Source organism: Centrocercus urophasianus, unplaced genomic scaffold (assembly GCF_019232065.1).
Source record: "Centrocercus urophasianus isolate 14NV4802_14NV808 unplaced genomic scaffold, USGS_Curo_1.0 seq_35, whole genome shotgun sequence".
NCBI lineage: Eukaryota > Metazoa > Chordata > Aves > Galliformes > Phasianidae > Centrocercus > Centrocercus urophasianus.
The window spans coordinates 6,358,906-6,378,390 of record NW_024884922.1 but is presented as its reverse complement, the minus strand read 5'-3'; the positions used below and the strand labels follow the sequence as shown (position 1 = coordinate 6,378,390).

The 19,485-nt window shown below is 46.3% G+C and overlaps 2 protein-coding genes across 2 annotated transcripts in view; both read left to right on the top strand.

Annotated features, from left to right (window-relative positions):
• Positions 1 to 355: 355 nt before the first annotated feature.
• Positions 356 to 16,930, top strand: PSTPIP2 (proline-serine-threonine phosphatase interacting protein 2). Its single transcript, XM_042831194.1, has 15 exons — positions 356 to 422; positions 7,109 to 7,209; positions 8,885 to 8,962; positions 9,893 to 9,927; positions 11,069 to 11,175; positions 11,928 to 11,990; positions 12,117 to 12,215; positions 12,411 to 12,456; positions 12,814 to 12,893; positions 13,880 to 13,978; positions 14,375 to 14,471; positions 14,768 to 14,849; positions 15,317 to 15,351; positions 15,842 to 15,899; positions 16,085 to 16,930. Exons 1-14 carry the CDS (start codon positions 390 to 392, stop codon positions 15,889 to 15,891), a joined length of 1,005 nt encoding a protein of 334 aa, XP_042687128.1. The 5' UTR covers positions 356 to 389; the 3' UTR covers positions 15,892 to 15,899; positions 16,085 to 16,930.
• A 741-nt stretch (positions 16,931 to 17,671) lies between these two features.
• EPG5 (ectopic P-granules autophagy protein 5 homolog) overlaps positions 17,672 to 19,485 on the top strand; it is a 50,104-nt gene continuing 48,290 nt past the window's right edge. Inside the window, exon 1 of the mRNA XM_042831201.1 lies at positions 17,672 to 17,748. Coding sequence (XP_042687135.1) covers positions 17,695 to 17,748 — 54 coding nt within the window. The 5' untranslated portion in view covers positions 17,672 to 17,694. The remainder of the gene's footprint in view (positions 17,749 to 19,485) is intronic.

The following is a 19,485-nucleotide window of genomic DNA, read 5'->3' as shown; positions in this document are numbered from 1 at the left end:
TGACCTGAAGCGTGGACCTTACACATCTGAAACAGACGTGACATTGCTGCTGGGGCAGAAACTGGAGACATGGGCACTGAAAGAGAAAGCTTTGCTATAAATCTCAGCTTCGTTGCATGCTCACAACAGGGCCCTTGGGTCACAAGTCAGCAGATTATGTAAGTGGAAAATGCTTTTTTTTTTTTTTTTTGTTTTTTTTTTTTTTTCTTTTTCCTTTTTTCTTTTAACCTCACAGGGCTATCTCAGTTGTCCCTTTGTCAGAGCAGAGGCAGCACGTTACCGCTGTGGGTTCTGAATCAGGCTTTCCTGTGCCTGCAGACGCAGCGGGCTGGGAGGGCGTGGGGTGGGGCAGTGCTGGGAGCAGCGGCGGTGCTGGCAGCAGGAGCAGCATGAGGGAGGCTTGGTTCCGGGACCACTTCTGGGTGAGTTGGGGTCTGGGGGAACATTAAAGCGACCCAGGGCATGCAGCAGGACACCTGGTGCCCTGAGGGCTCATCCTGTCCTCACACTGGCTCAAGCCCCTGGAGGAAGCTGAGCTGTTGATGGCGGCAGACCTGAAGCCCGCTGAGTGGTTGAGGGGTTGTGGGCATCCTTTGGCTGGTGCTGCTTATCCACTTGCACCTGAAAGCCACTCAGTGCCGTGGCTTTGCAACCTGCCCTGTGCAGCTGAATTAACAACGTGTGGGCTGATTCTGCAGGGCTGGAGGAAGTTGGTGCTGGACCAAAGGTTTGATGTTAATAACTGACTGCTTGTGAACTATTTGAGAACACTGCTGTCAAAAAGTGTCCTTTGGTGAGCTGCTTCTATTGGGAGCTGATTTGGCTCGCTGCTGATGAGCTGCAGAAGAAAAGTCGTAGCTTGGGGGAAGCTGTGATTTATTCTTTTGAGTCTGAAGTATGCTTTTGGGCACGAGAAGTGCCAAAAAAGTGTTTATCTGCTGCAGAGTATTGTGGCTGTTTGGTTCCCCTTGGTGCCTCAGCTTTCAACGGGGTACAAGAAATTAAGAAACTGGTGCCAAAGAGTCTGAGCTCTTGGGACTGTGCCTATCAGAACGGCAGATGAGGGCGATGTCCAGGGAGCAGCCCCTATCTGCTGAGATTAGGGTAGGTGAGGGTGCTGAGGAAGTGTGCGTGGTGATTTTAGCCAACACCATGAGCGAAGTAGCTAATGCAGAGCCATCAATATGCATATCAAACTGCCTGGGGAATTAAAGCCAGCTTTGCGTATGGCAGCTGTTTCTTAGCCAGTCATTGCCAAGAAATTTCCAGAGTGCCCCTTTTGTTTTGCACATGTGCAACAAGGGAGGGCAGACAGGGTGGTTGTGGTGGAAATGCTGCCCCAGTGCCTGTCTGATGCCAATGGATGCTCTGTGTCAGGGGAAATCATCGCCACGCCAAGTTGAAATGCTTTGTGCTCGAAAAAATGAGGTATCAGCCAAACAGCCTACAAGCACCACAGCAGTATCTACATTGCCTGCAAGGAAGAAGGAAGGGGTGAGAAATGGGCAGAAAAGCCCAAATTTGGCCAGGTGCAAGGCTGCTGATAAAGGTTCTGTTTGCTGTAATGCAAAGAGAGAATGCAAACTTCCTCCTGTGATTTTTCTCTGATGCTTGAGGCAAAAAGGGAAGAGGAAGGAGAATGCTGCTTCGCCAAAGTGAAGGATTACACAGGGCTCAGGACAGCTGGGTGGGAAAGGGTGGGTTTTGGGGAGGGCTGTGGCTACCCCAGGACGCAGTGCAGGATAGAGGTGCTGCAGAAGGAGAGGATTCAGTACTCCAGCTGATGGAACACCATGTCGTGTGTATGAACAAATGTTACGCATGGTCAGCTACATGATTTAGGATGTCATTTTGTTTCTGGGGTCACAAAAAAAAAAAAAAAAAAAAAAAAAAAAAAGGTAGCCCCATTTGCCCTTGAACCTTTTCTTTCGTTCCCCTGTTTTTCTGCTCACTGTTAGGTCTAAGCATAAGGTGCTAAATTCCCTTCAAGGGCTTGGCACCCCAGGAGCTGCTGAAGCTGCATGCTGCCCCAAATGCCCCTGCTTGCACCGTGCCTTGTCCTGCCCATGCTTGCTGCAGCCTCCTACAAAAGTAAGAACATGCCAGAAATGCTCTTTGTTTCCTCTTGCTCTGTCTGCAGTGATCTCTGAGAGTTGAGCAAGCACACCATTGTTTTCATCTGTTTTTTCTTTCCTTTTTTTTTTTTTTTTTCTTTTTTTGTTGTGGCCTACTGTTCTTCTTTCACTGTACAAACTCTCTTCTTTCATTCTGATGCTTTCCATTACAAGAACCCAGTTCTCCCCAATCCTCTTATAGCAGCTTCTTTTGGGCAGCTCAGCAGCAAGCTTTGGGTATCACGAGAGCACTTGTTTCTCATGAAGCGACATGGGGGAAAAAGGGAAATTTGGCCAAACTTTGCCTTTAGGTATGTATCCGTGTGGGCTGCTAGGCCATGGGGGAAAAATGCGCTTTGGAGTGATGTAGACTGCTTTCCTTTCCTCTAGGTCAGCAAGTGTGGCCGACTCAGTTGTGTGCTCAGTGCTGTTCCCACGCAGGTGTTACTGCATGTTGCAATGCGACGTTGCTGCCCGTGGGACCAAGCTCATTTCTTTTGCATGTTGCACGAAAGAGCCTCTCTCCGGGTTAAGGCTCAATTACTTCTGCACCCTGCAGAAATCCTCCCAAAGGTTCTTATTGGTCTCAGCAACCTCTGCAGGACCAGGAGCAACTTTGAGATCACTCATAGCAAGCGGGGCACGGCCGCGTATTGCTCGGTGTTTCTAAAAACAAAAGCAGACATCTAGCTTCTGCAGTGCTTCTCAGAGCAGATGTGGTTGAGTATTTCAAGCAGTGGTCCACGAGCAGCTCTTTTTCTCACTCCTTTGTTCGCATAAGGTTTGCGTCTGGAGTCTGGGGATTGATGTGAAGAAGCTGAAAATACGTGAGCAATATTAATATTTAGTTATAATTAATATATAACTTCACAGTGGTCTGAAACACTACACTTTTTAGAAGAGAAGTGTCACTTTTCCACCCTTGCTGCATTGTGAACCTCACATTTCTCACTGTGTGAAGCCTTGTGTTATTTCTCCTCACTGGCATTGCTCTTGGCCATGTGAACTCCTCCTTGAGAGCCTGGGGGGTATAATACAAACCTAAAAAGGCAGGAATGGGAATTTCCACTCCTCAGAAGCCCTGTGGATCTGGGAAGCATCAGCTGCTGCTTTGTCACCTTGAAATCATCTGTTCACAGTTTCCATGGGCTGTCCTGTAAATAGCACATCTGCTGTTAATGCTGTGGGAGCTTGTACTTTGCAGACCCTGCACTGGATGTGGACTCTGGTTTGGTGTACCTAGACAGAAACCTACCCATTACACCCAAGGGGTGCATTTACTCCAGACAGAGAATCACAGAATGGCTGGTTTGGAAGAGATCTTAAAGCCCACCCAGCTCCAACCCCTGCCATGGGCTGGCTGCCCAACCAGCTCAGGCTGCCCAGGACCCATCCATAGTTTTGGGCACCTCCAGGGATGGGGCACTCACAGCTCTGGGTAGTGGTGCCAGTGCCTCACAATCCTCTGAGCAATTAATTTCCTTTCTATATCTAATCTATATCTGCCCTCTTTTAGTATAAAACTGTTCCCCTTTGTCCTATCGTTGTCTGTCCGTGTAAAAAAGAAATCACTCTCTCTCCTACTTAAAAGCTCACTTTCAAGTACTGGATGGCTGCAATGAGGTCTTCCCAGAGTCTTCTCTTCTCCAAGCTGAATGAGCCCAGCTTCCTCAACCTTTCTTCAAAAGAAAAGTGCTCCAGCCCTCTGATCACCTTACTGTCCCTTTTAAGGACCCATTCCAACGGCACCACAATTTACTTGCTCTGGGTGCCCCAGGCATGGATGCAGTACTCCAGATGGGGCTGTACTAGGGCAGAGCAAAGGGGGCAACCCCCTTCCTGCCCTCTGTCGCCCCTCTGTTGATGCAGCCCAGGACATTATTGGCCTTCCAGGCTATAAACTCATGTCCTGCTTTTTGTCCACCAGGACCCCCAAGTCCTTCTCTGCAGGGCTGCTCTCAGTGAGTTCTTCTCCAAGCCTGCAGGTACATCTGGGATTGCCCCACTCCAACAGCCTGCATTTGGCCATGAATCTCATGAGATTCATGTGGGTCCACTTGTCCAGCCTGTCCTGGAGACATCTCTTCCTTCTGCTGTTTTTGACTGCACCACTCAGCTTGGTATCATTGCTAAATGTCGAGAATGAACTCCATCCCATCATCTGTGTCCCTGATAAAGATGATGAAGAGCAGCAGACCCAGACAGACCCCTCGGGGACACCACTGTTCACCACCCACACCTGGACATAGATCTACTGACCACAACTTTTTGGTGTTGTCATCCAACCATCCAACCAATTCTCCACTGAATAGTCCAGCCTTCAAACCCACATCTCTCCTACTTAGAAATGAGAATGTAGGAAACTAAGAATGTGGCAAAACCCTGGTAAGTGCAAGAAGCTCAAGCCATTCAGGTTAACTTATTTCTGACAGCAGGTGCTCAATGATTTGCCTGTTCACCAGCATTTTCAGCATTGCAAGCCTGGTGTCATGCTGCTGGGAAGATGCTGTTTAAGGTACAACACAGCAGCTGCAGCAATTTGTGCCCGATTTTTATTCTCTTAGATGACAACAACACAACACCCATTTATTTTTTTCCCCTTCTTATGGGGAGCCTCTTCTCTCATACAGCCTTGTGCCTTATTACTGCGAAAAACTGGAAGGATTCCGTGGGCTGTGGGGGTGAGGACTTTCAACGTTCTCTCAACGTTGTTTGGTGAATGCTTGGTGCTACCCTGGTTTTCCAGAGCTCTTTTTGTTTTAGTTTATCATGGCTTTAAACCTTGTCCTCGTTGCATTCCCTATCCTCTTTCACTGCTCTCCCAAGGGCACCATGGTGGTTCTCTGTGTTCTTTCCATGCTGATGTCTACCCAAAGGCTGCTGCATATGACCCTGCCGAGCCCAGCTCCATCACAGCCCCTTCTGTGTCTATTTTATTTCCTTTGAAATGGGGTAGGAGGCCAAGTTAGGATGTTCCTGAGTTTTGCAACTGTCTTGAAAAGCCATTTCAGTGCAAGCACGCTTCCTTCTTTTGCAGATCCGATTAGCAAAGAGGTGACCTAAATTGAGAACTGGTTGTGTGTTTTCAGAAATAAGCTCATTACGGGGGGAGGTTTGTGCTCAGTAGAGAAACTGAAAGTGTTTGGAGATCTCAGAATGTCCTCTGTTCCCCCTCTCTCTTGTATGGACTAAGACTGGCCTGGAATTCATGGGGATTTCCTGCTGCCCCACTCTACCCCAGCTCTGCTTTCTCTCTTGCTTTTTTGCCACTGATTTTAAGTTCCTGACTGCTAAGGAAGTCCACAGTGATGAAATCCTACATTTACCACAAAGATCAGCCCCGTTCCTCCTCAGTTCTTGCTCTGGGTACAAATTCCTGAAAAATCCATCTCTCTGCTGTCAGCATTTTCACAACCAGCTATCAGCTTGCTGTCATATAGGCTTGGAACGCTTCCTGCATCCCTCCATCCTGCCGTTATTCCTCTTTAAGCTTCACAGTAACTATTTGTGGCTTTTGCTTCCTTTCTCACAGCTTTGTATCTACTCTTGCCATTGCTTCCTTTCTGCAGCCTGCTTCCCTGTTCCTTCACGTGATCTTTCACACAGCTTTTACAGAAGGCAGCACCTTTTGCTCAGCCACAAATACATGTATATACCTGTTTTACTAACCATCAGAATAAAATACGTGTGATTTGTGAAAGCAGTGATTCCTCAGAAGCTCATGGGAAGCGTGTATTGGCAGCAGGGCTGGGACTTCTGAGTTTGGTGGTGATGGGTGGCAGACTGAGGACCTCTCATAGCCCTATGTGACATGTTAAAAGCCATAGGGCAGTGTGTGGGAAGGACTTGGTGCTTAGGGAAGTGGTCTCTCAGTGGTGTTTTGAACTGATGTGAGGGAGTGTCAGTTGGATTTCACAAGGCCACAGAGAAAGCTATTGCAGCAGTGCTGCTTGGATGCAACCACACACTGTGAGTAGTGGGGGAAGCCTGTAGCTCACTGATGATGTGTATTTTATTTTGTGAAATTAGAGCTAATAGTTAGGCTCCTAAGAGATGTCCCCTGGGTCCATGTGGCCATGAAACCTGTTTTTAATTGTGTCTGCAGGCTAAACCTGTATGATTTGTGTATGTCCCTTTTCTCCTGAAAACCATCTAGATTCTGGCATTTTTATAAGAATCCGAATCTGCTGGGGCATATCTCAAGTCCTTTACTGCACAGGGAGGTCAGACATCACAAGGTGGAAGAAGGGAAAGTGCTGCAGCAGTTTTTGGGGGCCACAGTGCATTGCAGGGCCAACGATGCTGAGGAAGTATCAATAGAATGTAGTAGGACTGAGCTGTGCTTTGTTCCAAATTTAAGGCCAGGTGGGATAGGGCCTTGGGCAGCTTGATCTAGTGGGTGGCAGCGTTCCCCATGGCAGGGGGGTTGGAACTGGCTGGGCTTTAAGGTCCCTTCCAACCCAAACCATTCTATGCTTCTGTCAAACTGTGATCACCATTCTCATCACAGAATCATAGAATGGCTTAGGTTGGCTGGGACCTTAAGGGTCACGCAGTTCCAACTCTGCCACAGGCAGGGCTGCCAGATGCTGAATCAGTCACTGTATCAGATTGCACAGGACCCTTTTCAACCTGGCTTTGAACACCTCCAGGGATGGGGCTCCACAAACTCACTGGGCAGCTGTTCCAGCACCTCACTACTCCCTCAGTAAAGATCTTCCCCTTGACATCCAACCTAAATCTCCCCTTCTTTAGTTTAAAACCATTCTTCCTCGTCCTATCACTATCTACCTGTGTAAATTTGATTTCCCTCATGCTTACAAGCTCCCTCATCCTGTACCCTCACCCAGTCCAGAAAGAACAAGACAATATTTCATGTAATTTATAGGCGTGCTTGCTCCCAGCAGAGCCATTTGTCATATCAGTGCTGGTGGAGTTGCCAGCGGTCATGGACTGCACTAACAGGCATGTGAATCCCATTCTTGTGTTTTCAGAGCACGGATCTGACTAGCACAGTTGGCTATGACAGCATCATTCAACATTTGAACGATGGCAGGAAGAACTGCAAAGAGTTTGAAGACTTTCTGAAAGAAAGGTACGGAGCTCTCTCTGACAGTGGGTTTGGTTGGATCTGGAAAATGAGGCAGTGACACTACTTCTATTTCTTGTATTCTCATTTTGGTTTCCATCATGTTTAACTGTCCACTGTCTTAAAGCATCTTTGATTTTTGACTCATAAGGAACTTGCTTTTTTAACATTCTCCTTTACCTGCACAGCTGGTCCTGAGGAATCAAGTCTATACCTGGGTCTCCTCACTTGAGAGGCAGTGATGGCATTGGTCACAAAGTCCAGGAGCATACTGTTCAGGGCATTATCCAAATGTCTCTTGAACACTGATAGGGAATCTCTCTAGGCAGTCTGTTCCTTTGTTTGCCCACCCTCAGAGAATTGTGGAATAAAATTTGCACAATCACCTTCTCAGCATTTTGCTCATCAGTATCTGTCAGTCCATCCATATGAAGTATTCAAACAGCTTCCTAAAATGTCTGTATCTCTTACACAAATGCACTGGTCTATGTTGTTGACTTTGTAGATGTAGATTCATTAGACACCTTGAGGCAGGTTCTCCTACTTTGCCTCCCCACCACGTTTGTCCCAGGCTATTTTGCCCCCAGTCTTGTATTCACGTTTGCTTTCTCCAAGCTGTCAATATTGAAATTACAATAATTCAGGATTTTTCTACAGCGATCTTGATAGTTAGCTTACCTATCTCATTTGGTTGGCCTTGAAGTGATCAGGCAGTTGAACTTGATCTTTGTAGGTCTCTCAGCTCCCTTCTATTCTATTTAACTCCACACCGTTCAGTTCCATCCAGCTCTGTCCTACTCCAACCCATCCTCCAGGAGACCTTCTAATGCAAGTCACCAGCAGTACTTGTTTCTCTCCACTGACCATGGACATCAAGGTCATCTTGCCCAGATGGAGATATCTATATTTGACCAAGCAAGTGTAGCCTTGAATATCTGTACAGAACTTAAAGCAAATTCTTAAATGACAGCACATTGGTTTTCCTCGTTTTCCCTCTTTTCCAAGAGGTGAGGGCAATGCAACTTCCCAGAGATGTTTATACTTTACCACAACAAGGTCTGGCCTTTTCAGATGCTGTCTTTAAGGACCAGAGGTAGGCAGGAGAGCATATCTACTGGCTTCAAAAAGTGCACAAGTTTTGAACAGCTGAAACATCCAAGCTGAACTTCAGGCAAGTGTAGGGAAGCTGAGTGTCTATGAGATGCCTGTTTCATTCAGTCACATTTGGCTGAAGTCAAGCAATAAATACTTCAAATAGATGGACTGACAGATACTGATGGGCAAAATGCTGAGAAGGTGATTGTGCAAATCTTGTTCCCATTGAAAAACAGAGATAAAAATACTTTGATGGCTTACGTGGCTGCATTCATCTAGCATCTGCTTAGTTCTCCATTCCTTGGGAAGGTGGTGGTTATACCTATCAGCAGCAGGGATACAGGGAGGGCAGCTGGCAGGACCTTGAGTGCAGACAAAACAAACTGCAAGCTCCAGGATGATTTGTGGTGGTCTGGGAGGTAAGTGTCCATGCTGTCACTCTGATGTGACAGCCTGGGATATTCTGCACACTCGCTGTTCCATTATGTGTGGTGAGGGACGTGATTATGAAACTCCTTCTGCTCTTGTAAGCAAGTTTTGGTTTCTGAAATGAGGTTTTTCTCTCATTTGTCTCTTTCCTCAACAGGGCAGTTATAGAAGAAAAATATGGCAAAGAGCTCATTAACTTATCGAAGAAGAAGCCTTGCGGTCAGATGGAGCTGAAGTAAGTTCAGAGTCCAGTGGCTTTTGCTTCCACAGGTGTCAGTAATTGGAACAGTGAATGAGGAAGAGGGAGAAGGAAGGAGGCAGAGAGGAAGTAAATAGCGTTGGGATGTCACTGGGACATTGCCAGATATTCAGAAATCAGTCTTGTGAATGAATAGTGAGTTGGCCTTTGCCTTTTCTAGCAACCAAGTTGGAATTCACCTACTTCCCACTAGATGTAGGCCAACCAAAGTGTCATGGGCACTCAGGAGAGAAGTAGGCTGGTGTCCAAGGATCATGAGGCCTTGGGTTTTCTCCTCAACCTTTCTGTGGCCAAAAGGAAGTCCATGTACTTCCTCAAGTCAAACCACGTGAACATTCAAACCTAGTGCTTTGTCACCCTGCATGGATATTGTGGCTGCTGTGGTTGGCTCAATGAGTGTCCCTTGGCATCTTCTGCTTGTTATTTTGGTTTGATCTTCCTTGGCCATTTGTTTAGAGTTTTATATTGGGCTGCCACTTTTTTTTTTTTTTTTTTTTTTTTTCCTTCTTCTTTTTTCTCTGAAATCTTCATGGATTCACCTTTTTTTTAACAGGTAGAAAAGTTCCTCATATTTCCAAGCACTCACCTCATGCAATGTGTGGAAAATATTCATGTGTTCTGAGTGATACATTTTGGAGTTTGCTAATAACGTTTGTTTTGAAACTCAGCATTTAGTAGCATCCAGTGTTCAGGACAAAGGTGTAAGGTCAAATTAAGTGAACTGTGTTATTCTCACTGATAAATAGAAACCTGGAAATGTAAGGACAGTACATAAACCTGTTTTGAGCTCTCTGCTCTTGAGTGTGGGACTTGCTCTCCAGTTCAGAAGTGCTCTGCTGTCACCACTGAATCTTGCACTTGCATCTGGTAGTGATCTCTTCTAATGCTCTGCCTGTGTTTTTTCAGTACCCTGAAGAGATCCCTGGATGCTTTCAAGCAACGTAAGTAATTCTTCTTTTTCATGTGTTGAGACACTTGGCAGTGCTGAAGCCTTTGGGCTATAGCTTAGGAAGAAGCAGAGAAATCTCCAAAACTGTATGATATGAGATCAGATGTAGGCTGTCCTTTTGGTCCATCTTAGCCCAGAGCATGGAGTTTGGAGCAGAGTGTTCCAAGGCATGGGTGTCAGAGTGGAACCATGATGATTCCTTTTTGGGATAACTTGGGCTTTTGGAGCTAGCAGCAGCTTGTAAGTTGTGTGGCACCAGGAGCCGTTCATTGAGAGTTCAGCTGAGTTTTTTTGGGGCTGGCTCACCTTGCCCTATTCACACAGATGTTCAGTAATCAAAGGATTAAAATGGTTATGCTTTGCCCATCTTAGTGTCCACTCCTCACCATGCGTTGCAGCCTGCTGGAGAGGATGCAGCCAGCACCTGTACTCTGAGGGTTCTGCTATCCTGTGCCAAAATCTGGCAGCTGCAAATCCACCACCATCTGTCCTGGCCACATTTGTTAGCTGCCATGTTCCTGAGTGGATATCCTTAACAAATCAGTCCTCCAGCAGCTGAGGCATTAATAGTTGAGTCTGGAACAGCTTTAGGTGTTGAACCATGAGCTACAGCCTGTCTTACCTGCAAATGAGCTGCTTTGCTTGCTGGGTGGATGTTTCATGGCATGGCTGCTTTCCTGCTGGACCTGCTCAGTGTGGCACTGAGCATGAGCCAGTGATTTACTCAGCAATAGCTCTTCTGTGCTCCAAAGTGCTTCTCTGCTAGCCTTCCTTCAGACTGATGCTGTAGGGTGTGATGTGCTGAAACATGCCTGAATTATTTCGGATGAGGAGGGAAAGCAACTGTGCTCATTTAATCGCTTTTCTTAGTATGAATTTTCCTAAATAAAATACAAGCTGCAGCATGACTGTGAAACACTCCCTGCATAGGCAGACCCTGCTTGGAAGCTGCTTTGAAAGCACTGCTGCAGCTGCAAGGAAATGGATGAGATCGGACTGTGGGTCATTGAGTCAGTTTGATCTCACCAAGAAATCTGGCCTGAAAAACACAGTATTTTCGGGATATATATGCACACACATACACAATTAAGTCTTTTTTTTTTTTTTTTTTTTTTTTTTTTTTTCCTTTGCAGAGATAGATAATGTGGGACAAGGTCACATCCAGCTGGCACAAACTCTACGGGAGGAAGCAAAGAAAATGGAGGAATTCAGGGAAAAGCAAAAGCTTCATCGAAAAAAGGTCAGGCATTGCACTGGCACCTTCACTGCAGGTCACTGTCTCACCTGGTGTCCCACAGATCCCTTTGTGTCCTTGTGCCCATCAGGGTGAAAATGTTCTGAGCTCCTTCCTACATGTTGTAACTATGCTGTAAGTGTGCAGCAACCTCTGACTTCCTCATTCTCACCAATGTCCTTCAGGGTTCTTTAAGGGACAGAGATGGAAAGCATTCCTCCATTAATGCCAGCCTCAATTAGGAATCTTTTAAGATGTGTAGATAGTGTTGTATGATCTACACAGTGCCTGGTAAAATCTGTAAGCTCTTTAACTTCTTATGGCTTGAGATTCCCTTGATTGAAAATGAGGAAAAGCTGTCAGAACCAGAGGCTGATCAGGACTTAGCAGAGGTGAGTGAGCTTGCTAGTTCTATCTGACTCCATGGAGGTGATACAGTACTACATGTTTTTACTATTCATTTGTACAGCTTCTCCACATACAGAATGGAAGTTTAGATAGGAGTATAGAAAGATAAATGTTCTGGATGGGTTTTGTGAAGTTTGAAGAGTTGTTATCCTTGTCCACGGCAGCTGGATTGAGGCTAGATGATCTTTAAGACCTCTTCCAAGCCAAGACCTTCAATGATTCTAAGTCACTGGAGTACCTAATTCCAGGCAGAAGAAGGTCCTTACAGCCATCGTTCTGTAATGCCATCATATGGTTCATGACTCTTCCTTTCCTAAGCCATGCTGACTCTGGTTCTGTTGTCTTCACAGATAGAGCTCATAATGGAGGCGATTCACAAGAACAGGAATTTGCAGTACAAGAAGACCATGGAGGTAATGCAAGCGTACTGCTGTCTCTTGCCATACGGGTTAATGCTGCAAAAATACACAAGCATGCAGCCATATTTGCATCTCATTTGCTTGCTGACACATTCCTGCTCCATTTGGTGTCTCTCCAAGGCCAAGCGGCTCTATGAGCAGCGCTGCAGGGATAAGGATGAAGCAGAGCAGGCTGTGCACCGCAACGCAAACCTTGTCACACAGAAGCAGCAGGAGAAGGTAAGGATTGTGGCTGGCTGTGCAACATGGGAAAGGAGTGTCTCTTCTCACAGGTTTCCTATCCCAAGTCCTTCTCTCAGTTCTGGGGTTAGGATGGCATGAGTGGGCTGTTGACCTTCCCTGGTGGGACTACTCTGCTGTGAGTGATCCACCAGGGCTCTCCTATACCTTTCTTCTCTCTCCCATCTCTGGCAGCTCTTCCTGAAGCTGGCTCAGACAAAATCAGCTCTGGAAGATTCAGGTGAGTGTGGAGACACAGCATACTGGTTTGGAGGGGGGAGGGGCATCTCGTGGGATGGGAGGAGGGAGAAGGAAGCTGAGCCATAGATCCTCAGAAACAATAGGCAACACCTATCTTGGAGAAGCCCATGTGGCCCCACCATATGGCCCCACCATACTCCCTGTATTCTCCCCAGACAAGACTTCAGTCTTGCTGTGGCGCTTTGCATCCCAGTGAATTGTTCACCGTAGAGAACCCACTATTACTGGGTTCTCTCCAGGCCCCTTCAGCAACTGTTGGCTGGAGAAGGTACCATCCAGCAAAAAATATATATCTTTAATTAATATTTACCAGTTGACGATTTGGTTTCCCTCATAGACAGGAGTTACCAGCAGAGCATTACTTCACTTGAGAAGATCCGGGAAGAATGGCAGAAAGAGCACATCAAGGCTTGCGAGGTAAATGCCACAGGATTGTTTCACAGTGCACTGTGGTCCCATGATATCCATCCCCTTGCTGCAGGACATAGGGATGAAGTGCCTCTGTGTTCCCTTCACGTACATCGGGATGTATTGCAGCTAACCCTGCACATTTCTACTGTTTGGATTCAAGATCCCACCACTTCAAGGTTTCCACTACGTCATTTTCTTTTTTTTCCACCACCTTTTAAAACCAACAGAGTAGAGGTACTTCGTGGTGACGTTTTTGCCTGTTACCTGCTTGCATGCTTGGTGTTGCCATCATCTAGCTCAAACAGTTGAAGTCTGAATACCTCTTGACTTGAGGCTACAACCACATGAACACCTAGCAACGTCTGTCTTGGATGCTGACACCCTAAATGCATGGAGCATCCATGCCTCTGTTTCCATACATCCTTGGCTTTTCAAAATTTCTCTGCATATGTGGAAGGGAGGTGAGAGGACAACTGGGACTATAAGACCAGAGGGTTCCTTCCACACCAGCACAGCAGAACACTGAGATCTTCCTGAGCTTAGCACCCAGCTTGGAAACACCTGGTTGCATAGAGGAATGGTTTATCTTCTAGGCAAGCTGGAATACTTGTGGATTCATAGAATCATTTGAGTTGGAAGGGACGTTTAAAGACTATCTAGTCCAACCTCTCTGCAATGAACATCTAAAGTTAGATGTGCATCTGCCCTGCAGTAGATCAACCCCACTTGTTCCTTGCTGACATAGTCATCTTTTTCATGTTAGTTGGGGTAGAAGAGGATCTTAGATGTTACTGGATAGTGGACTGTGGGGTCATAGTAGGTGTCCTTGCTCAACCCCTTTTCTTTACTGCTAGTCAGAGAAAGCTTTTTGGAACAAAATGTGATTAAGAGGTGAACTTGAATCAACTCAGGACATGTGAACAATAAGTCTCCTCAGTTGCATTCATGACTGTACTGGCATGGGAGCCACCAACTTGTCCTTGTCATTGCAGTTCTTTGAGACTCAGGAGTGTGAGCGCATCAGCTACTTCCGCAATGCCCTCTGGCTTCACGTCAACCAGCTCTCCCAGAGCTGTGTCCAGAATGATGAGGTGAGTCATTCTTTCTGTTTTGGATCAGAGAACTCTCCTTTTGAATGCTCAGCTACCTGGGTTCTCTTTTCCAAGTTTTGTCAGGCTGTAGTAACAGGAATGATCTCCTGAGTGCAAGCTTTTCTCATATTAGCAGTTGGAAAAACAGTGAGTAAGCAGAACATGAATGAAAATGTATCCTCAGCTCTCTGCCATCAACACCACACAAAAGCACTCACTTCTCCCTATTTAAAGAAAATTGTGGTTGAAAACAATGAGACAAATGAAAGGCAGAGGGAGGTGACCTTGCCAAACATTACACAGGATCAGGTCTCACCCCATGTGAGAGACAACTGACTGAATAAAAGACCTTTTGGTTTCTGACGTATAGGAATGCTTTTCATTTTCTTTCTGCAGAAGTATGAGGAAATCCGCAAAAGCTTAGAAATGTGCAGCATTGAGAAGGATATTGAGTTTTTTGTAAATTTACGCAAGACTGGAAGTTCGGCGCCAGGTAAGAGCTCAGTTCAACCTCCTGAAGCAGCACTGACTTGCTTCTATTCCTCATCTCTCTGTTGTCCTCATCAACATCAGTTTGGATGCAAAAACCACTGATTTTGTAACATCCTCCTCTCATTCTCTGGCATGCAGCAGCAGCCCCTGGAGATAATCTCCACTTTTTGGAACACTGAAGTTCCAATCAAACATTCTCCTACAGAGAAGGGGGGGGAGGGGGAAGGACAGCTGAATGTTTTTGTTGGCAGGTAACAAATTAAAGGTCTGTACTTTGCTGTTGTTACCTTTTCATAGCTCCCATTGTTTATGAAAACTACTACAATACCCAGAGGAATGTGACTCCTGTGAGAAGTCCAGCTTCTGTACCTATATCAAGGTAAGGCACATAAAATGAGCAATTGGAATTGGTCTTGCAAATTATGCTATCTCTCTCTCAAAAAAAAAAAAATAAAAAAAGGGCGTAAGTCTCACGCCAAGGATGAGTATTCCCTCTGGCTGTCACATCAGGAGAGAAGTCATGCACAACTATACTTTCATGATGTCTCATCCTGGGTGGAGGCATGTGAAAAAGCATGCCCTGGGGCTCACCTGTGGATGGTTTGTCAACAAAGTGCTTGTTTTCCTCTCCTGCAGTAGACTGCTGTTGGTGAGCAAGCTGTGACCTGCTTTGGTACCAGTTATTCAGAAAGCCTAGGACTGCCAAAGCTCTGCCCTCTCATGGGCTCTGGGGGGATGATTTGGGACCTGCAGAACCAGAGCACTTGGGCTGGTGCCCTTGGATATGAGGGGATCCCATAGTCACTCAGATCCTCAGCTCTGTGTTTGTTTTTTTTTTTTGTGCAGGAGGGGGCCTCTACCCACCCCGACCAGTGGGCCAGGTGAGTTCCTTGGGCTTCTGACCCCACAGAGTGTCTCTCTGATCTTGTTCTTCCCCATAGGATTACAAACGTGATCTTTCTAAAGGGCTTGCTTGCACTCTAGCTCTTTCTATGAGTCTAGTCTCCATGAAGGATGGTGGGAAGTTGGCCACTGACTTTGGATACAAGGTTTAATCTAGAAGATCTGATCAAAGCCCTCTGCATGAGAATTTCTGGAGACTTAGAATGCCCAAACTTGGAGTCTCAGCAGGCTCTGCAGTTTAGGCTCTTCTCTGTTTAAATAGTTGTATCACTTCCAGGCCACTTCAGGAATGGGATTCTGCAGCAAGACTCAGAATAAACAGGTTCTGCTTTGGCATTCTGGCAAATCAACTGATCTCTCTAAGCACCATTCACTCCTGGCTCCCATCCCTTTAACACTGTTGGCCAGTGCATGTTGCTTTTGCCCTGCATAAAATCCCTTACTACATTTTTGTGCTTTCTGTTTTAGGTGATCCTGATTATGCCACAATTGATGGCTACAGCTTGATACACCATTAATAGCCACTGTAAGTACTAAAGGAAGGGATTAATAATAGACACAGCTACAAAATAAGAATGGTGGTAAAAGAAAAGCCACCATTCAGAAGGATGATACTTGGGGCTGATTAGTGGGAAGGGATGGTCATGTCAGCTCTCTTGCTCTTGTCTGAGCTGAATCTGTGATTGAGACTCTGCTGATCCTGTTCTGTAGGTTCTTCAGGCAGAAGATACTGTTGGTCTGGCCAGCATGGCAGAATTGGTTTTTCAGTTATTCCCAGCAACACAGAGCTGCAGCGCTTCTCCATTTCAAGAAAATGTTTGAGGACTCTGATAATTATTTATACATGTAGAAAGTACCTTCTAAAAATCTTCTCCTTTGATCAGAAGACTGCTTGGACGGATATCCTGTCTTCATACTCAGGATTGGGGGAGGGGGGGGAAGAAAAGGCAAAAAATGAAAGGCAATGGACCAATGGACTGGAATATTATCTCTGTCTAAAGGAGGTTTTAATTTCAAATTCTTGCAGTATGCCACCATCTGGGAGAGCCTGAAGCCTTCTTCTCTCCAGAAAAGTAACGTGCTGAGTGGAGCTGTGCAAGGCTTTGGGCATGCTGGCTTGTGTTCAGAGCTGAGGTTGCATTTTGTCCTGTCTCTAAAATCTTTCATTAGTAGCGATCAAACTTGTAATTTGGATTTAGTTTCAGTTATGTTTCTCAAGCAGCTTTTGCAGAGGTGCACCATGACTTACACTGTGGGTAGGCTATGCTGTTTTTCAGGCTCATGGTATAACTTGTCCTGGTAGGCTGTGTCTAAATCTGTGACACCAAGAGCTGCTGGCTGTATGAACTTCAGGTTGAATCCACATGACTTCTGTGTCCCATAGATTTACATTATTTCCTCGTGTGGAAAGTATCATAATGAGCTTTAAATTCTGTCCTGCTACACTGTAATGAAATGTACAGTAAAAGAAATGGTTTGTCCTGTGTTTTGTTTTGTTTTGTTTCATTTTTTTTTTTCCATAATCTTTTACTTGATCTTTCAAGTATACAAATATACCTGTTGTGGTTTTAGTTCTTTAAATACATATATATTTAAAATAACAATTCTGAGTTGTGTGCTGGATGTGTTTTTTTTTTTCCTACAATATCCTGTTTGCTTTCTGTCGGGGCCGAGGCTGATACACTTTCAAAGCATCCTACTGAATCAGGCCAGCTGTTGAAAGGCAGCTTTCCCTGGCTTTCTGTTTTTCAGCTGAATTTTTCCTTTTGAAGGTTGGATAGGATCTGTAATTCATCAGACACGTTTGCATAGATTCTGGACATGACTGTACCACTTGTAAGCAGCAAAGCTTCCTTCGTAGCTCCTACAGGTTGCTGCTGCAACAGGGTTAGCATGGCAATTATCTACTCCATAACACATTGCACAAACTCTTTTTGAGGATTTTTCAGCTGACAAAGTACAGTAGAGGCTGTTAAGCTGAATATTGCTGTCCAAGAAATTTGGACAGAGCTCTCAGACTCCGGGTTTGGGTTTGAGTGGTGCTGTGTGAGAGCTCAGTGATGCAGTCCTTCCATCTTGGGACATTCTATGATTCTATGACAAAAGTGGGTATCCTCGTAGGGTGGCCGAGCATCTTTCCCTTACCCGCATAGAAATACTCCCCTCCGAATAGCCCGCGCGCCCGTCCTCTCTCTTTTTTTGTCCCTCTGCGCATACCGTACTCATCCTCGCAACCGATTGGCCAAGCGCGCCGCCGTGGGGCGGGGCCAAGCGGCTCCTCTTCCGGTTGTTCCCGCAGCCGCCGGGGTAGCGGTGGGGTCATGGCTGAGGCCGTGCGGGGCCCTCGGAGGGGCCGCCCCAAGGGCAAGGCGAAGGTAGGGTGGTAGGATCGGTGGCGGGGATGAGGTGACTTTCTTAGAGGGTTGGAGTTTCTCTGAGACGTGGGGAGGTTGAGAGTGACGAGCGTGATGTAAGGCAGAAGGGCGTAAACAAGGTTTTTGCTTCGCCGGGTAGCGGGGGCTGGCAGTGTGCCTACAGGCCAGCGGAGCTCCTTGGTGGTTGGCAGCGCTTTGGTGCGGGCTGGGCTTTGAAACGACCAGAGCTGGAGGCAGGAGGCAGCGTGTTCGACGTCTTTTCAGCGTTTGGTGCTGCAGCCGTGGCTGTGCTTTCGTTCTGACCGCTGCTCCCTGCCTTTGCTTGCTGCAAGCTCTCGTTCCTCCTGGAGCTGCCTTCAGGGTTGAGTCGAAATGGAAGTGGTTTTTTCCTTGAATGACATTTCCCCATGCCGGACTGGTCAGCGTGTCATAGTTTTTGTTTTGATTCAGCTCAACAATTTGTGCCAGGCAGTCAAGTTGAAAGATTGCTGTCTGGAGGAATCATTCTCCCAGGAAGGGAGTGAATCACAAGTGATGGACAGACAGCTCATTAAAAACGTGTGCAGTGACGGCTGTGGCCACTGCCCTTTGACATCCCTTCCAGGTGTAATTAACTGCTAAACAATTCCTGGATGATGTGTAATGAAGCATTGTATGTGAGAACACACTGTGCTTCAGCGTTGCATGTGACCCATTGCTGATGTTTGTGTTGCAGTTGTTACAGTCAGCATCCTTTTGAGGACTCATCTGGAATGCTGCGTCCGGGTCTGGGGTCCCCAGCACAAAAAGGATGCAGTGATGTGGGAGTGGGTGCATAAGAGATCCACAAGATGCTCAGAGGGCTGGGGCATCTTTGCTATGAAAACAGGCTGATGGAGTTGAAGCTGTTCAGTCTGGAGAGGGGAAGGCTCCAGAGGGACTTCCAGTGCTGACAAGAAGCTTATAAACAGGAGGAGACTCACTTTTTGCAAATCTGGTAGCGACAGAACAAATGAAATGATTTTAAACTAAAAGAGGGGAGATTTAGGTTGGATGATAGTAGGAAATTCTTTGCTCAGGGATGGTGTGGCCCTGGCACTGCTGCCCAGAGAAGTGTGGCTGCCCAATCCCTGGAGGTGCTCCAGGCCAGGCTGGGGTGTGAACTGGGTCTAAAGTTCCTTTCACTCCAAGCCCTTCTGTGATTCTCACAGAATCACAGAACATATGGGGTTGTTTGGAGATGCAACCTGAACTGCAAATCACATCAAGGATGGTTTCATTCCTGTGCCTTAGCAACGGTCGTAATCTTTTGAAAACTAGATAACCTTTGAATTTCCTTCTAATTGAAGCCATTCTGTGATACAAAAAGCCAGAATGTGTGCAAGCTGGGAGAAAGGCTGGTTCAGCTGAGGAGCTGCTAGGTAGAGGGTTGAAACTTATGGTGGCCCCAAAGTTGAGCCTGCCCAGCACTGGTAACAACAGTGTAATAAAAAGTCACTGAGGTGCTAAAACCAGAAGACTTGTGACTGACCATGCATCTGTGAGCATCCCAAGGAGTAGCACTGAATTACTGAATTTCATTCTCTGAAAACAGTGCACTAAAATGCTAGACAAGGAGGACAGCTAGGCACAGGGCATGTTTGTTGAGCAGGTGCCATTTTTGACTTAAAGGATAAATCCTCAGAAGCAGACTAAAACCTCAGAATGCATGATTTGCTTTTTTTGTTGGCGCAGGACCTGATATATCTCATCCTTTCT